Raw genomic sequence first — 12,432 nt, forward strand, 5'->3', positions numbered from 1 at the left:
TTTTTAAGTCTGGATTTAAAAATGATATATGCTGTTAGGGCTCAGTTGCAGAATGACATCAATACCTGTGAGTCCCTTTCTTGTTTGTCTCCATGGATGTGCTTTTATTGGGTCATCTATATCTTCAGCAGTTAAAGCCTGATATTTCTTGTGGCTTGTGAATGTTTTAAATTCTCTTTTGACTACTTTTTGTTGTACTATTCTTGTGAATGTCATACCATGACAAAATTGTATCAGTAGAAAATTTGATTCTGTGTGGAATACAGAGTATTACATAAATCCAGCAAAACAATTTACAAACTAAAAGATGTACTCATCTTAATAGGACTTTCATAATATTTTTATCAATCAGTGATTAAAATGTGTTCCTTTTTTAAGATTTTAAAATAAATTGCACTGATGTCATTATTTTTCCATTGCTGAGTTTTTTTTTAAAGAGAATTTTGTTGAACTTGTCATGCAAGCTGAGTCTTCAATTGACCATTCATTTTCTAAAGGTGAATAGTGGAATGACCAGACCCTAAATCTTGGCTTCACTTTTACTTTCACCTGAGTGATTTAAGAAATTAACTTACCTTCTCTGGGTCTTAGTTTCCTTATCTGGAGAATGGGGTAAATAATCATACCTGCCCCATAGAAGTGTTATGAGGATTAAATGAGTTAATATATGCAAAACATTTGGAACTTGGCTGGCATCTAGTAGCCCCTCTGTAAATATTAGCTATAATTATGTGTAAAAGAGATCCCCTAAATGGTTTTATACATAGGTACCCAGAGTTGCCTTGGATTTAAAGACCTTTCCTCATGATAAGTTGATTGAGCAAATGCGGATTTAGATGCAAAATCACTCAGTCAATCTGTTTACAAAGATTTCTGAGTGAGGGATGGAGACAAGAAAAGATTGGGACATTGAAGCAGATTGTTTTCTGAGTTCCTTTGAAGTTTGTTTTTTATTCAAACAGTTTGTAGAAGTTTCACAAAGTGCCAGGCCCTGAGGCAGATGCTGGAGTTTCAAAGCCCTTGGCCCCAGGGATCCTATGGTTTATTGACAGAGAGACAAGGAAGCACATTATTCTAAAACAGCATGGTGAGAGCCACGATAGAAGAAATGCTGGGTGCTGCAGGTGCCTCAAGTGTCCACAGCAAGCAGGTGACCCAGCCACAGGCAGGGTGCTGGGAGGAGGAGTGGAATGAGGCCTTCCCAGTGGAGGGAGACCAGCATTCCAGTGAGCGGACCAGCCGTGGGTGTCATGAACGTGAGAAAGAACGCTTCCTGCCCCTAGCGGGCTCCCCATCAGTGTGTCTCTGTCCATCACAAATGAGGCAAGTAAGTAGCAAAGGTCTGCTGCCTAGAAAGTCAGAAAAGGGGAAATTTACCTAACTCATCTGGAATTGGTCTAATGGATGAATTATTCCAAAATTCTTTGGTAGTTCTATGGCTTGATGTTTAAAAAGGCTTTCAGAGGCAGCTGACCTTTTTATAAAGCCCTGTACTATGTGCACCTAGTGAGGAGTGAGCAGTGTGGCTGTGGACCAGTGGGTAGAAGTCACAGAGAGCAAAAAGGGGAGAGGCAAGCCTCAGGTTAGACAGGTAATTGTCATGTCCTTGACCAACCTAGAAAAAGGTTGAGCGTATTGCGTTACATACATATTATGACCCAAGGGCTTTTCTTTGGTTAATTTCAGCTCCGTCAGAGGCCCCTGATGTCTGGAGAAGTGTGAACTCAGAGCCAGGAAATCATACTGTGACCTTATTCTGGAAGGTAAGATGTGCAGATTCCAAAAGTGTGATTGTTTCTAAAAGCCACATTTGTGGAAACAAATGTGTCTTCCTCTGGAGAACTGTTGATTGGTCCAGTGTCCCAACTGGGAGGGATCTTTGCATTCATCCGACAGAATTTCTTACCTAGTAGAGGAATCCCACTCCACCCCTTTGACAGCTCATGCAACCGACAGCCAGTTCTGATTGGTAGAACCTTCTCCGCGACTTCAACTCAGGCCAGCCCTGACTCTTGCAGGGCCCAGGGCAAAGATGTAAGTAAACAACGACATAAGATAGTTAAAAGTTACACATATTTAAACATTCATACTATTTATGTTTTAAAATTATAAATCAAGCTTAAAAATTGTAATATAAAATAAATTTTATCCTTCTATCTTGCCTAATACACCTTCATGACAACCTGGAAGGCCAGGTTTGTATTCTGAACTCAGTGATGCGTCAATTTCACACCGAAACATGGTGATGCTGGGAGAGTTGACTCTGGTCTCAACCTACCCCACTTTTTTTTTTTCACCTTTAGTTTGGCACACTCTGCAAGAATCTCTGTGCACAGACATGTGGGCATGCCAGTCTGCATGTCTGGGTTCTGTCCACACCCCAAGCAGATAGCCACTCCCAGCCCACTCTCAGGTCTGGTGGTACACATGCCAGGGGAGAGGAGGCCTGAGGAACAGACCCTGAGAATGGGCTTGGGACTGTGTGAGCAAGAATTTCTCTGCAAACTGAGCCTTCCAGAGGAGGACTCTGGGTATGGAGAGCAGCTCATCCCTGTACAGCTGCATGGGGACAATACAGCTGGAGGTGGAATGAGGCCAGTACCCAGGCTCCTCCTGCAGGGTCCCAGGGTGGTGCTGTTTGTTCTCATTGTTTTTCTGCCCTTGACTACCCCTCACATTCTTTTTTCCACCAGGTTAAAGAGTCTATTCCTTGTGATTCTGATCTGAGCCCTCTTCTCAGGACACATAATGCTCTTGAGGCTTTTATCTCCAAATGGTCCTCTTCTCTACTCACCTTCAGTTAGATTTGAATGTCTGATTTCAGACTTGGTTGAGAGAGTTATTTTCTCTATTAAGCTGTTTGAATTTTCTGGTGGGTGTGCGTATATAAAGGAGTTGAGGGACAGAAAAGATGAAAAAGGAGTTGTACAAATTCCTTTCAATTAAAATCCATTTAAAAATGTTTATCAATATTTTTTTCAGCCATTATCAAAACTGCATGCCAATGGAAAGATCCTGTTCTATAATGTAGTTGTAGAAAACCTAGACAAACCGTCCAGGTCAGAGCTCCGTTCCATTCCGGCACCAGCCAACAGCACAAAACTAATCCTCGACAGGTGTTCCTACCAAATCTGCGTCACAGCTAACAACAGTGTGGGCGCTTCTCCTGCTTCTATAATAGTCATCTCTGCGGACCCTGAAAACAGTGAGTTTGTTTTGCGTTTTGTTTTGTTTTTATTCTCTAGGAAAATGTTGATGACGTTATTAAGTGGTGATGGATACATTGAGAAAACAGTAACTTGGGAAGACAAAATGTCTAGTCACCAAATAGCCATTTACTTTTGGGCCAGGTGTGTCAACATGTTTCAGTGGGACAGTCCCCTCAGTGTGGGGAGACTTCAGCCATGGCTCAGGATATTTCTGTCCAGGGGATTCTTCAACATACTTGGGAAATTATCTGAAGTTTATTCAAGTAAATGCAACCCCAACCACAGTTACCACTGAAAATTGGAGTTACTATTTATGATCTTTGTGGCTTGTGAAATAGGAATTGCATTTACTATTTTGTAAAAAGTGTTGTCAGTCTTTGCACCTGGAAAGAGCCCATGAATATTTCCAGAGATCATCAGAACTGGCATCAGCTTTCACCAGGGTCTCTGCCAACTTTGTAGAATAAAAGATAATAACTGGCTAATCTCTTGCCTATGAAAGAGCAAACAAGGTGGAATGCCCTTGCCCTACATGCCAAATCAATAGTGATATTAATTTCCTTCTTAGAGAGCCATAAAAAGAGTCAACCCCACAGTTACACACTATGAGATGATACACACATGGGCACACATAATGCAGTCGGGCAGTGGCATGCTAGGATCATTCATGAACCTTGTAATAATATCACCCTTTGCCTCCTGCTATTAAAATTTCCAGACCCTGCTTATGATGTTATGGTAGGTTCTATGATATTTATTTATTCAAGTTCAGCTTAAATTTGGGTTAACTGAGTTGGATTAGAGGATGTTGTTGTTTTATTTTTATGTTTTCAAAAGAACTATCCAGTATGTATCACATGAGGAAAATAAATTATATTGTGCCATAGAAGAAAAACTCTAGGAGTTGGTTTAGGAGTTGTTTAGTGTAACCTCTGTTTTCTGAAGAACTATATTAGAGAAAGAAGTTATATTCTGACTTCATTAGGATCTGAACAGGAAAAGGGGGCATTTCATTCAGCCTTGGGGAGCTGGTACTGGCCTCTCCTGAGGAAGGCAGAGACCAGTTCAAAGCAACACTGCTGAGAGCAATTATATATTTTGGGGTCTCCTACCATACCCTTCATCCCCATGCCCTGCCTTCAGATGCCTAGACCTTCTGGTGTGAGGCTCCAGCTAGCTATCCTTAAGTGCTCCTTGTTTCTACATCACCAGCATGTATAAAGTCACTCATGTACTATGAGAAAATCAATAAGGTTAAGCTAATTCACACTAGGGTGCGAATGACTGACAAAAAGATTCCCCTACTCTTTGATCTGCCTCTATCTCTCAAAATGTATTTTCAGTTTAAAGAAGCAGCTTTCTAAGAGTTTCAACCCTGGGTTTGGAGTTAAATTTTACTAAGTATTAATAAGTCAAGTGAAAAATGTCAAGCCTTAATATGTGTGGGGAATTTGTCTGCTTGATGGAGGAAAGCAGGGAAGCCATGTGGATGGGATCTATAAAGCCCTCATGGGCTTTTACCTTATACCTAGAGCTACACATTCCTTTGGGTGCCCCCAGCTGGATGATATTTTGATGCCCTATAAAAGTGAATCAGTGGTTTTCGCACCACTATTCAGTTGTAATTAGGATTGCCAGATAAAATACAGGAGGCCCAGCTAAATGTGAATTACAGACAAACAATAAACCAGTTCTTAGTGTAAGTCTGTAGAAAGAGGAGAAATTCTCATGCCTCAAGGATAAGGTATATCCCTGTTGGAACTCAGTAGAACTGGTAGTCCCCTGGGGCCATGTTACCCTTTTTCCAATTGTCAGACATCAGGAAACCTACTTTAACATATAAAATCTATTGAGATGGCAGCGTTAGTCATAAACTGTGTGCATATCCTTATATAACCCAACTTTTTATATACCTGAATATTTTCTTCTTTTTTGTCTTCTACTCAATTCCTACCCGTAACACATCTCAGAAGCAGTATTTAGTTTAGGAGCAACTGATATTACTGTGGGAGAATTAACCTGCGTTAGTTATTCATTCAACAGGTAATTTTTGAAGCAGATCCAGTACCCAATACCAGATTCTAGATCAAGGATCAACAAATTTTGTGGTAAAGGGGCAGATGGCAAACATTTTTGCAGGTCATATAGTCTCCATTACATATTTTATTATATGCCTTCTTTTTTGGTTTATTTGTATTTTTACAACTCTTAAAATGTCTTAGAACCATTCTTAGCTCAAGGGTCATATGAAAGCAACCCTCAGAGGCTGGAATCATCCTGGTGGTAGTTTGCTGGCCCCTGTCCTAGGTGCTGAAGTCTGGTTGGACTTCAGAAGGCCAACATGATGGGCATCTGAAGGGCAGGTGTGAATGTTTGCCGGGAAGTAAGAGGCAGGAACTCACCCATGAAAACATCCCCCACCCAAGCACCTGTAACTATTGAAGTGGAGGTCTGTTACCTACTAGATACCGTGCATGTATGTATCTACTTTCTACCTTACATACTTAAAACAATTTACAGTTAATTAAGTCTGGAGCATTGCTCTATTTGTTTATATACAGAAGAGGTTGAGGAAGAAAGAATTGCAGGCACAGAGGGTGGATTCTCTCTGTCTTGGAAACCCCAGCCTGGAGATGTTATAGGCTATGTTGTGGACTGGTGTGACCATCCCCAGGATGTGCTCCAGTGGAAGAATGTAGGTCCCAATACCACAAGCACAGTCATTAGCACAGGTAAGAAGAACCTTCCATATCATCGCATTGCTATATTCACCTTGAAGCAAGTTCAAGTGGGATTTCTGGACTACTTCACAGACTTTGACTGGGCTCAGCTAATAATTTTGAAACGACAAATCCAGCATGGGTGTTAGGAGTTCAGATGTTACAAGAATATGTTCTAAAACTCAACCTTTAAATCTCCTTTTGCAGAGAATATCTGCACATGAGATGGGAATTGATTTTCATGGTTTTCCTAAACTTGTTTCTCTAAATTAGTGCATAGTCTCGAATGGCAGAGGGACGTTGTAACAGTTGTCCAGAGAGCTTTTACAAAAGCAGAGAATTGCATGGATTTGGAAGATGTTTAGGACATATAGTTGATGAGAATCGATCATCAGCCTTCAGTTTCAATAGAACATGTAGAACTTGTTCTCTTACCTCCCACATTGGATTTGTAATGTGAAGATTTGCTAGTTTAGCAGACACAAGAGTGCCCATTTGTGTGGCTTGAGCTGGAGGGGTGGGTGGCGCCATCTGCTGGGCTCATGGAAAGGTGTGGGAAATGTCCCTGTTCAGAGGATGATCAAAGCTTCGCCAATTTCAGTGGTGTGGTGGGTTCTGGAAGGAGATTGCAGAGGTATAAGTGTAATGGGGAAATGAGGAAGTGGAAGCAAAGCTTTCAAGACTATTGGCTTTAATGGGAAGAGGGAAGACAAGTAACCAGAGGGGGATTTGGAGTCAAAGAAGGGCTTGAATGGTTTTCTGTGTCTGGTCTGATTCTGCACCCAGTTGTGTGCACATGGATACACAGGCATGTTTGAGAGCTCTTGCTTCAAAGAACACTGCAGAGGCTAATCCCTGCAGGCTTTGCTGGAGACAAGACAGTGGGGCCAGGTGTTTGCAGCATGGAGGACTCCAAGGCTTCATGGAAGGAGGGAATATGGTGGGGATAAAATACAAAATTCCTGAAAGGCAATTATTAGGGGAACACAAATTTATTTTTCATTCTTTTGTAGGGGGGAGGGGGAAGGGTTGGAAGACAGACTGTCGCTCTGTTACCCAGGCTGGAGTGCAGTGGCTTGATATCAGCTCACTGCAACCTCTGCCTCTTGAGTTCAAGCGATTCTCCTGCCTCAGCCTCCCCAGTAGCTGGGATTACAGGTGCCCACCATTACATCTGGCTAATAATTTTTCTGTTTTTAGTAGAGATAGGGTTTCACCATGTTGGCCAGGCTGGTCTCCAACTCCTGGCCTCAAGTGATCTGCCTACCTCAGCCTCTCAAAGTGCTGGGATTACAGGTGTGAGCCACCGTGCCACGCCTTTTCATCATTTTTCTTTTCAGAATTAGGAAATGTCATTCTGTTATTAAAAATCTGTTGACTTTTCTTCCCTAGATGCTTTTAGGCCAGGAGTTCGATACGACTTCAGAATCTATGGGTTATCTACAAAAAGGATTGCTTGTTTATTAGAGAAAAAAACAGGATACTCTCAGGAACTGGGTAAGTTTAAAGCATTTCATGTGCCCCATGTGCAGACTTGTTCAGAACAATTCATAGATTCCTAGCTTTGGGTTTAGGAAGGTGTCGGCATCATACCCGCTTTTTGATATCCCATTTACTCTGGCTATTGGGTTTTTAAAATTATTTTTTAATCATACAAACATAAAACATTTTCATTCTCATTGCTAAGTCTCTCTTTCTTCCTTTGTTTAGTCTCTTATACCCTATGTGAATAATCATTGTTTTAGCTCATCTTTGTCCAAATCCATAACAATGGTTTGTAAATGATGTCTTAAGGATAGGATGCTGGAATCAAAGGGTTTCAACTTTTAAAATATCTTTTTCATTTCTTTCATAATTTTTAAGACTTTACATACATGTTGTGAAATCACCCCCTAGAAATGTCACCACTGTCCCACCAGCAGTGGAGGGGATTTTTGATCCTCCCATGGGGTTGCTGATTCTCCTTCTTCAGGTGGGTGCTTAATTGTTCACACAAATCAGACCAGTTCTCAGGGGTTCTTCCTTTAGCAGGAGTGGATCCACAGTTTACAGTTGGCTCAGAGTGGGCAGGAGGTGTGTGACTTCGTGTGCACAGTCCAACTGTGCATAAGCGTGTGTGGGAAAACAGCCTCAGCAAAGCCTTCAAAGTAAACATTCTTGGATTGTTTTTCAGTGACACTTGGATAACTGGGCACTGCCACAACCTGGGAACTAGATCTAGTTCATCAAATCGCCCCACTTGCCTCTTTGAACATAATCCTTCCACTTTCACTTCCTCCCTTCTTCCTCACTTTAGTAGGTTCTGTGGTTGAGTCTTTTTTCAAACACCGTTTCGAATTTAAGAACAGAATTAAGTCTCTTTTTTTTTTTTAGACTTTAGTTTCTTTCTTTTTTTGGGGGGGCTATGTGAGCTTGTGCAAGTTATTTAGTCTCTGCGTGTCCATTCTTCATCTGTGAAAGGCAAGACTTGAACAAGATTGCTCAACTCCTTCACAGCTCACATAAACTATGTCAAGGCACAAATCCTCTAGAGAAACAGATAAAACTCCTTAACTCGGCATAAGCTCTTACACCTCTGGAGCTGGCTACGGTTCTTCTATTAGTTGACATGAATATTCTGAGACTGTTTCCAAATCATGACTTTTCTCTTATCCCAACTTCTTTTCCTAGCTCCTTCAGACAACCCACACGTGCTGGTAGATATGTTGACATCCCACTCCTTCACTCTGAGTTGGAAAGATTACTCTACTGAATCTCAACCTGGTTTTATACAAGGGTACCATGTCTATCTGAAATCCAAGGCGAGGCAGTGCCACCCACGATTTCAAAAGGCAGTTCTTTCAGGTGACATCTATTTTTGATTTGTTTATTTATTCTTTCAAGATCTCATTATTTGAAATCATTGAAAATAATGGCTGCCATCTTAGACTGTGGCCAGGCTGAATTCCCTTCTTGCATGACTTTATACTGAAAAGGTGTTCTTAAGCAAATTAGTAGGGTGAGCAAGATGGTGGGGGTGGGACAGCATTTTAACTTACTTAAAAAACAATATGACCTGGTATTTTTAGAAGCATCTGAAGCACCACCAGCTCCTTAAGAAAACCTGCTCTTTATGAAACTTTCCTCTTTTTTTTCACTTTATTGAGCATTGTTCCAATTTATTTTTAAGCCCCTTGCAAACTCTTACTGTTTCTTGCAGATTTGTATGCTTTGGCTGGATCACTAGTACCCCTTGTTCAGTGGATTTTCTGCTTTTTGTGCCATCTCCTGAACATTTTACCTGGTGTGCCTATGGTGATGAAATTATGATTTGATTTTTGTTTGGTTTAAACATATTGATGGTGCTGAGTTAACAAGAGTATTAGTGTCCAACTCTCTCACAAGATGTTTACCACACTTTTAATACAGTATTTTTTTCCTTAAAAAAAAAACATTTAAAAATCACAGATGGTTCAGAATGTTGCAAATACAAAATTGACAACCCAGAAGAAAAGGCATTGATTGTGGACAACCTAAAGCCAGAATCCTTCTATGAGTTTTTCGTTACTCCATTCACTAGTGCTGGCGAGGGCCCCAATGCTACGTTCACGAAGGTCACGACTCCGGATGAACACTGTGAGTTTTCCCAAATCAAAGGTCTTCCCTTAGGAGTTTCTGGGAAACTAACAAATTACAGAAGTGTTGACTTAGGCTTTGTCTAGATCAGGAATTTTCAAACCTTTCTTCTCTCCATCACACCTCCCTCTTTCTCTCGATGAAACCCTTTGTGTCACAAAAAAAGAGTTGCACAGACTCTCACTATATAAAATAGATACAAATGGAGGTAATCTGTCTGATTAAGGCCTAACATCTTCCCTCTGCCTCCCTCAGTGGCCCTTGAGACAATTCTCTGGAACTCAGTCTCACAATCCTGTATGTAGTTTGAAAATCACAGATAGCATATTTTAGTGTTGACATCAGAAGAGCCACAAGGCTTCTGTCTAGAGAAGAGGGGTGCTGGTTTTCTCAGCAGAATTGTTCTCTGCAGCTAGCTTTCCTCTGAATTGTTTCCCTCAGCAGCAAACAAATTGCTTCTTGACTCTGCTAGGGCCTCCGGGGCAATTAGAAATGGGTACAGTGGTGTGGGAATTGGGCAGGGGCATGGAATACTTGCTCAAAAACTCCCTGTTTGCATATTTGGATGGGAAATGGTGAGGTGGAGAGAGAGAGATCTTTTCAAAAATACATTTGGCTTGAAAGATGGAGAAGTAAGAGGGAAGGGAGAAAAACAGTAAGAACTGGTTGATGGAAAAATTTATTCTCATGGCAAACCCTGACAACCAATAAACAGGAATGTGGTGAGAGAAAATAGATGCTGATGGAAGAAAGAGGAGAAAAGAGTATCTTTAATGAGGGGATCATAGAAGGTCCTGGAAGGCACCCATGTAACGCAAATAGATTCAAAAGGCTTGCCTGAAGTTACCAACTTTCCTTAGTGCAGGGTGCCCTCACCGAAGCTGCAGCTGTAGAGATGGGCACGTCCTGTTGGACTGCTGACCCTGGAGTGCCCTGACGGGTGATTCAGATACACGTGGCTTCAGTGGCAGTGTATTAGTCCGTTCTCACACTACTATAAAGAACTGCCTGAGAGTGGGTAATTTATAAAGGAAAGAGGTTTAATTGACTCACAGTTCCACATGGCTGGGAAGGCCTCAGGACATTTACAATCATGGCAGAAGGGAAAGCAAACACGTCCTTCTTAACATGGCGGAAGGAGAGAGAAGTGCCGAGCAAAGGAGAAAAGCCACTTATAAAACCATCACATCTTGTGAGAACTCACTCACTATCATGAGAACAGCATGGGGGTAACCGCTCCCATGATTCAATTACATCCCACTGGATCCGTCCCAGGACACATGGGGATTATAGGAGCTAAAATATAAGATGAGATTTTGGTGGGGACACTGCCAAATCATATCATTCCACTCCTGGCCCCTTCCAAATCTCATGCCCTCATATTTCAAAACGCAATTATGCCTTTCCAACAGTCCCCCAAGGTCTTAGCTCATTCCAGCATTAACCCAAAAGACCAAGTCGAAAGTCTAATCTGAGACAAGGCAAGTCTCTTCCACCTATGAGCCTGTAAAATTAAAAGCAAGTTAGTTGTTTCCTAGATACAATGGTAGTACATGCATTGGGTACATACACCCATTCTAAATGGGAGAAATTGCCCAAAACAAAGGAACTGCAGGTCCCATGCAAGTTCGAATTCCAATAGGGCAGTCATTAAACCTTAAAGTTCCAAAATGATCTTCTTTGACTCCATGTCTCACATTCAGGTCATGCTGATGCAAGAGATAGGCTCCTGTGGTCTTGGGCAGTTCCACCCCTGTGGCTTTGCAGGGTACAGACTCCTTCTGGCTGCTTTCATGGGCTGGCATTGAGTTTCTTGGCTTTTCTAGGCACATGGTGCAAGCTGTTGGTGGATCTACCATTCTGGGGTCTGGAGGATGGTGGCCGTCTTCTCACAGCTCCACTAGGCAGTGCCCCAGTGCAGACTCTCTGCGGGGGCTCCAGCCCCATATTTCCCTTCCACACTGCCCTAGCAGAGGTTCTCCATGAGGGCTCTGCCCCTGCAGCAAACTTCTGCTTGGACATGCAGGCATTTCCTTATGTCCTCTGAAATCTAGGTGGAGGTTCCCAAACCTCAATTCTTGACTTCTGTGCACCCACAGACTTAACATCACATGGAAGCTGCCAAGGCTTGGTGCTTGCACCCTCTGAAGCAATGACCTCTTTTAGTCACAGCTAGAGCTGAATTAACTGGGATGTAGGGTACCATGTCCTGAGGCTGCACAGAGCAGGGGTCCCTGAGCCTAGCCCAGGAAACCATTTTTCCCTGCTAGGCTTTTGTGCCTGTGATGGGAGGGGTGGCCGTGAAGACCTCTGACATGGCCTAGAGACATTTTCTCCATTGCCTTAATGATTAACATTTGGCATCTTGTTCAGATACGTGTGGCTGTATATATGCATTATTTATGAATATTTCTGCAGCTGGCTTGAATTTCTCTTCAAAAAATGGGTTTTTCTTTAGTATTGCATTATCAGGCTGCAAATTTTCTAAACTTTTTTGCTCTGCTTCCTCTTGAATGTTTTGCTGCATAGAAATTTCTTCTGCCAGATACCCTAAATCATCTGTCTCAAGTTCAACGTTCCACAGAGCTCTAGGGCAGGGGCAAAATGCCACCAGTCTCTTTGCTAAAGCATAACAAGAATCACCTTTGCTCCAGTTCCTAACAAGTTCCTCATCTCCATCTGAGCCTGGACTTCCACCTCAACCTGGACTTCATTGTCCTTATCATTATCAGCATTTTGGTCATATCCATTCAACAAACCTCTAAGAAGTTCCAAACTTTCCATCATCTTCCTGTCTTCTGATCCCTCCAAGTCTCTAAGAAGTTCCAAACTTTTCCACATCGTCCTCTCTTCTTCTGAGCCCTCCAAACTGTTCCAGTCTCTGCCTG

At 42.1% G+C, this 12,432-nt stretch overlaps 1 protein-coding gene across 6 annotated transcripts in view; it reads left to right on the forward strand.

Moving 5' to 3' along the window:
• Window positions 1-12,432, forward strand: part of OSMR (oncostatin M receptor) — a 95,537-nt gene that overhangs the window by 75,622 nt on the left and 7,483 nt on the right. For all 6 annotated transcript variants that reach the window (XM_015139937.3, XM_078004680.1, XM_015139936.3 and 3 more), the window contains 6 exons: window positions 1,687-1,763; window positions 2,983-3,205; window positions 5,771-5,941; window positions 7,322-7,426; window positions 8,600-8,773; window positions 9,377-9,544. In XM_015139937.3, coding sequence (XP_014995423.3) covers window positions 1,687-1,763; window positions 2,983-3,205; window positions 5,771-5,941; window positions 7,322-7,426; window positions 8,600-8,773; window positions 9,377-9,544 — 918 coding nt within the window. The remainder of the gene's footprint in view (window positions 1-1,686; window positions 1,764-2,982; window positions 3,206-5,770; window positions 5,942-7,321; window positions 7,427-8,599; window positions 8,774-9,376; window positions 9,545-12,432) is intronic.

The sequence above is a fragment of the Macaca mulatta genome, chromosome 6 (genome assembly GCF_049350105.2).
Source record: "Macaca mulatta isolate MMU2019108-1 chromosome 6, T2T-MMU8v2.0, whole genome shotgun sequence".
Lineage (NCBI taxonomy): Eukaryota > Metazoa > Chordata > Mammalia > Primates > Cercopithecidae > Macaca > Macaca mulatta.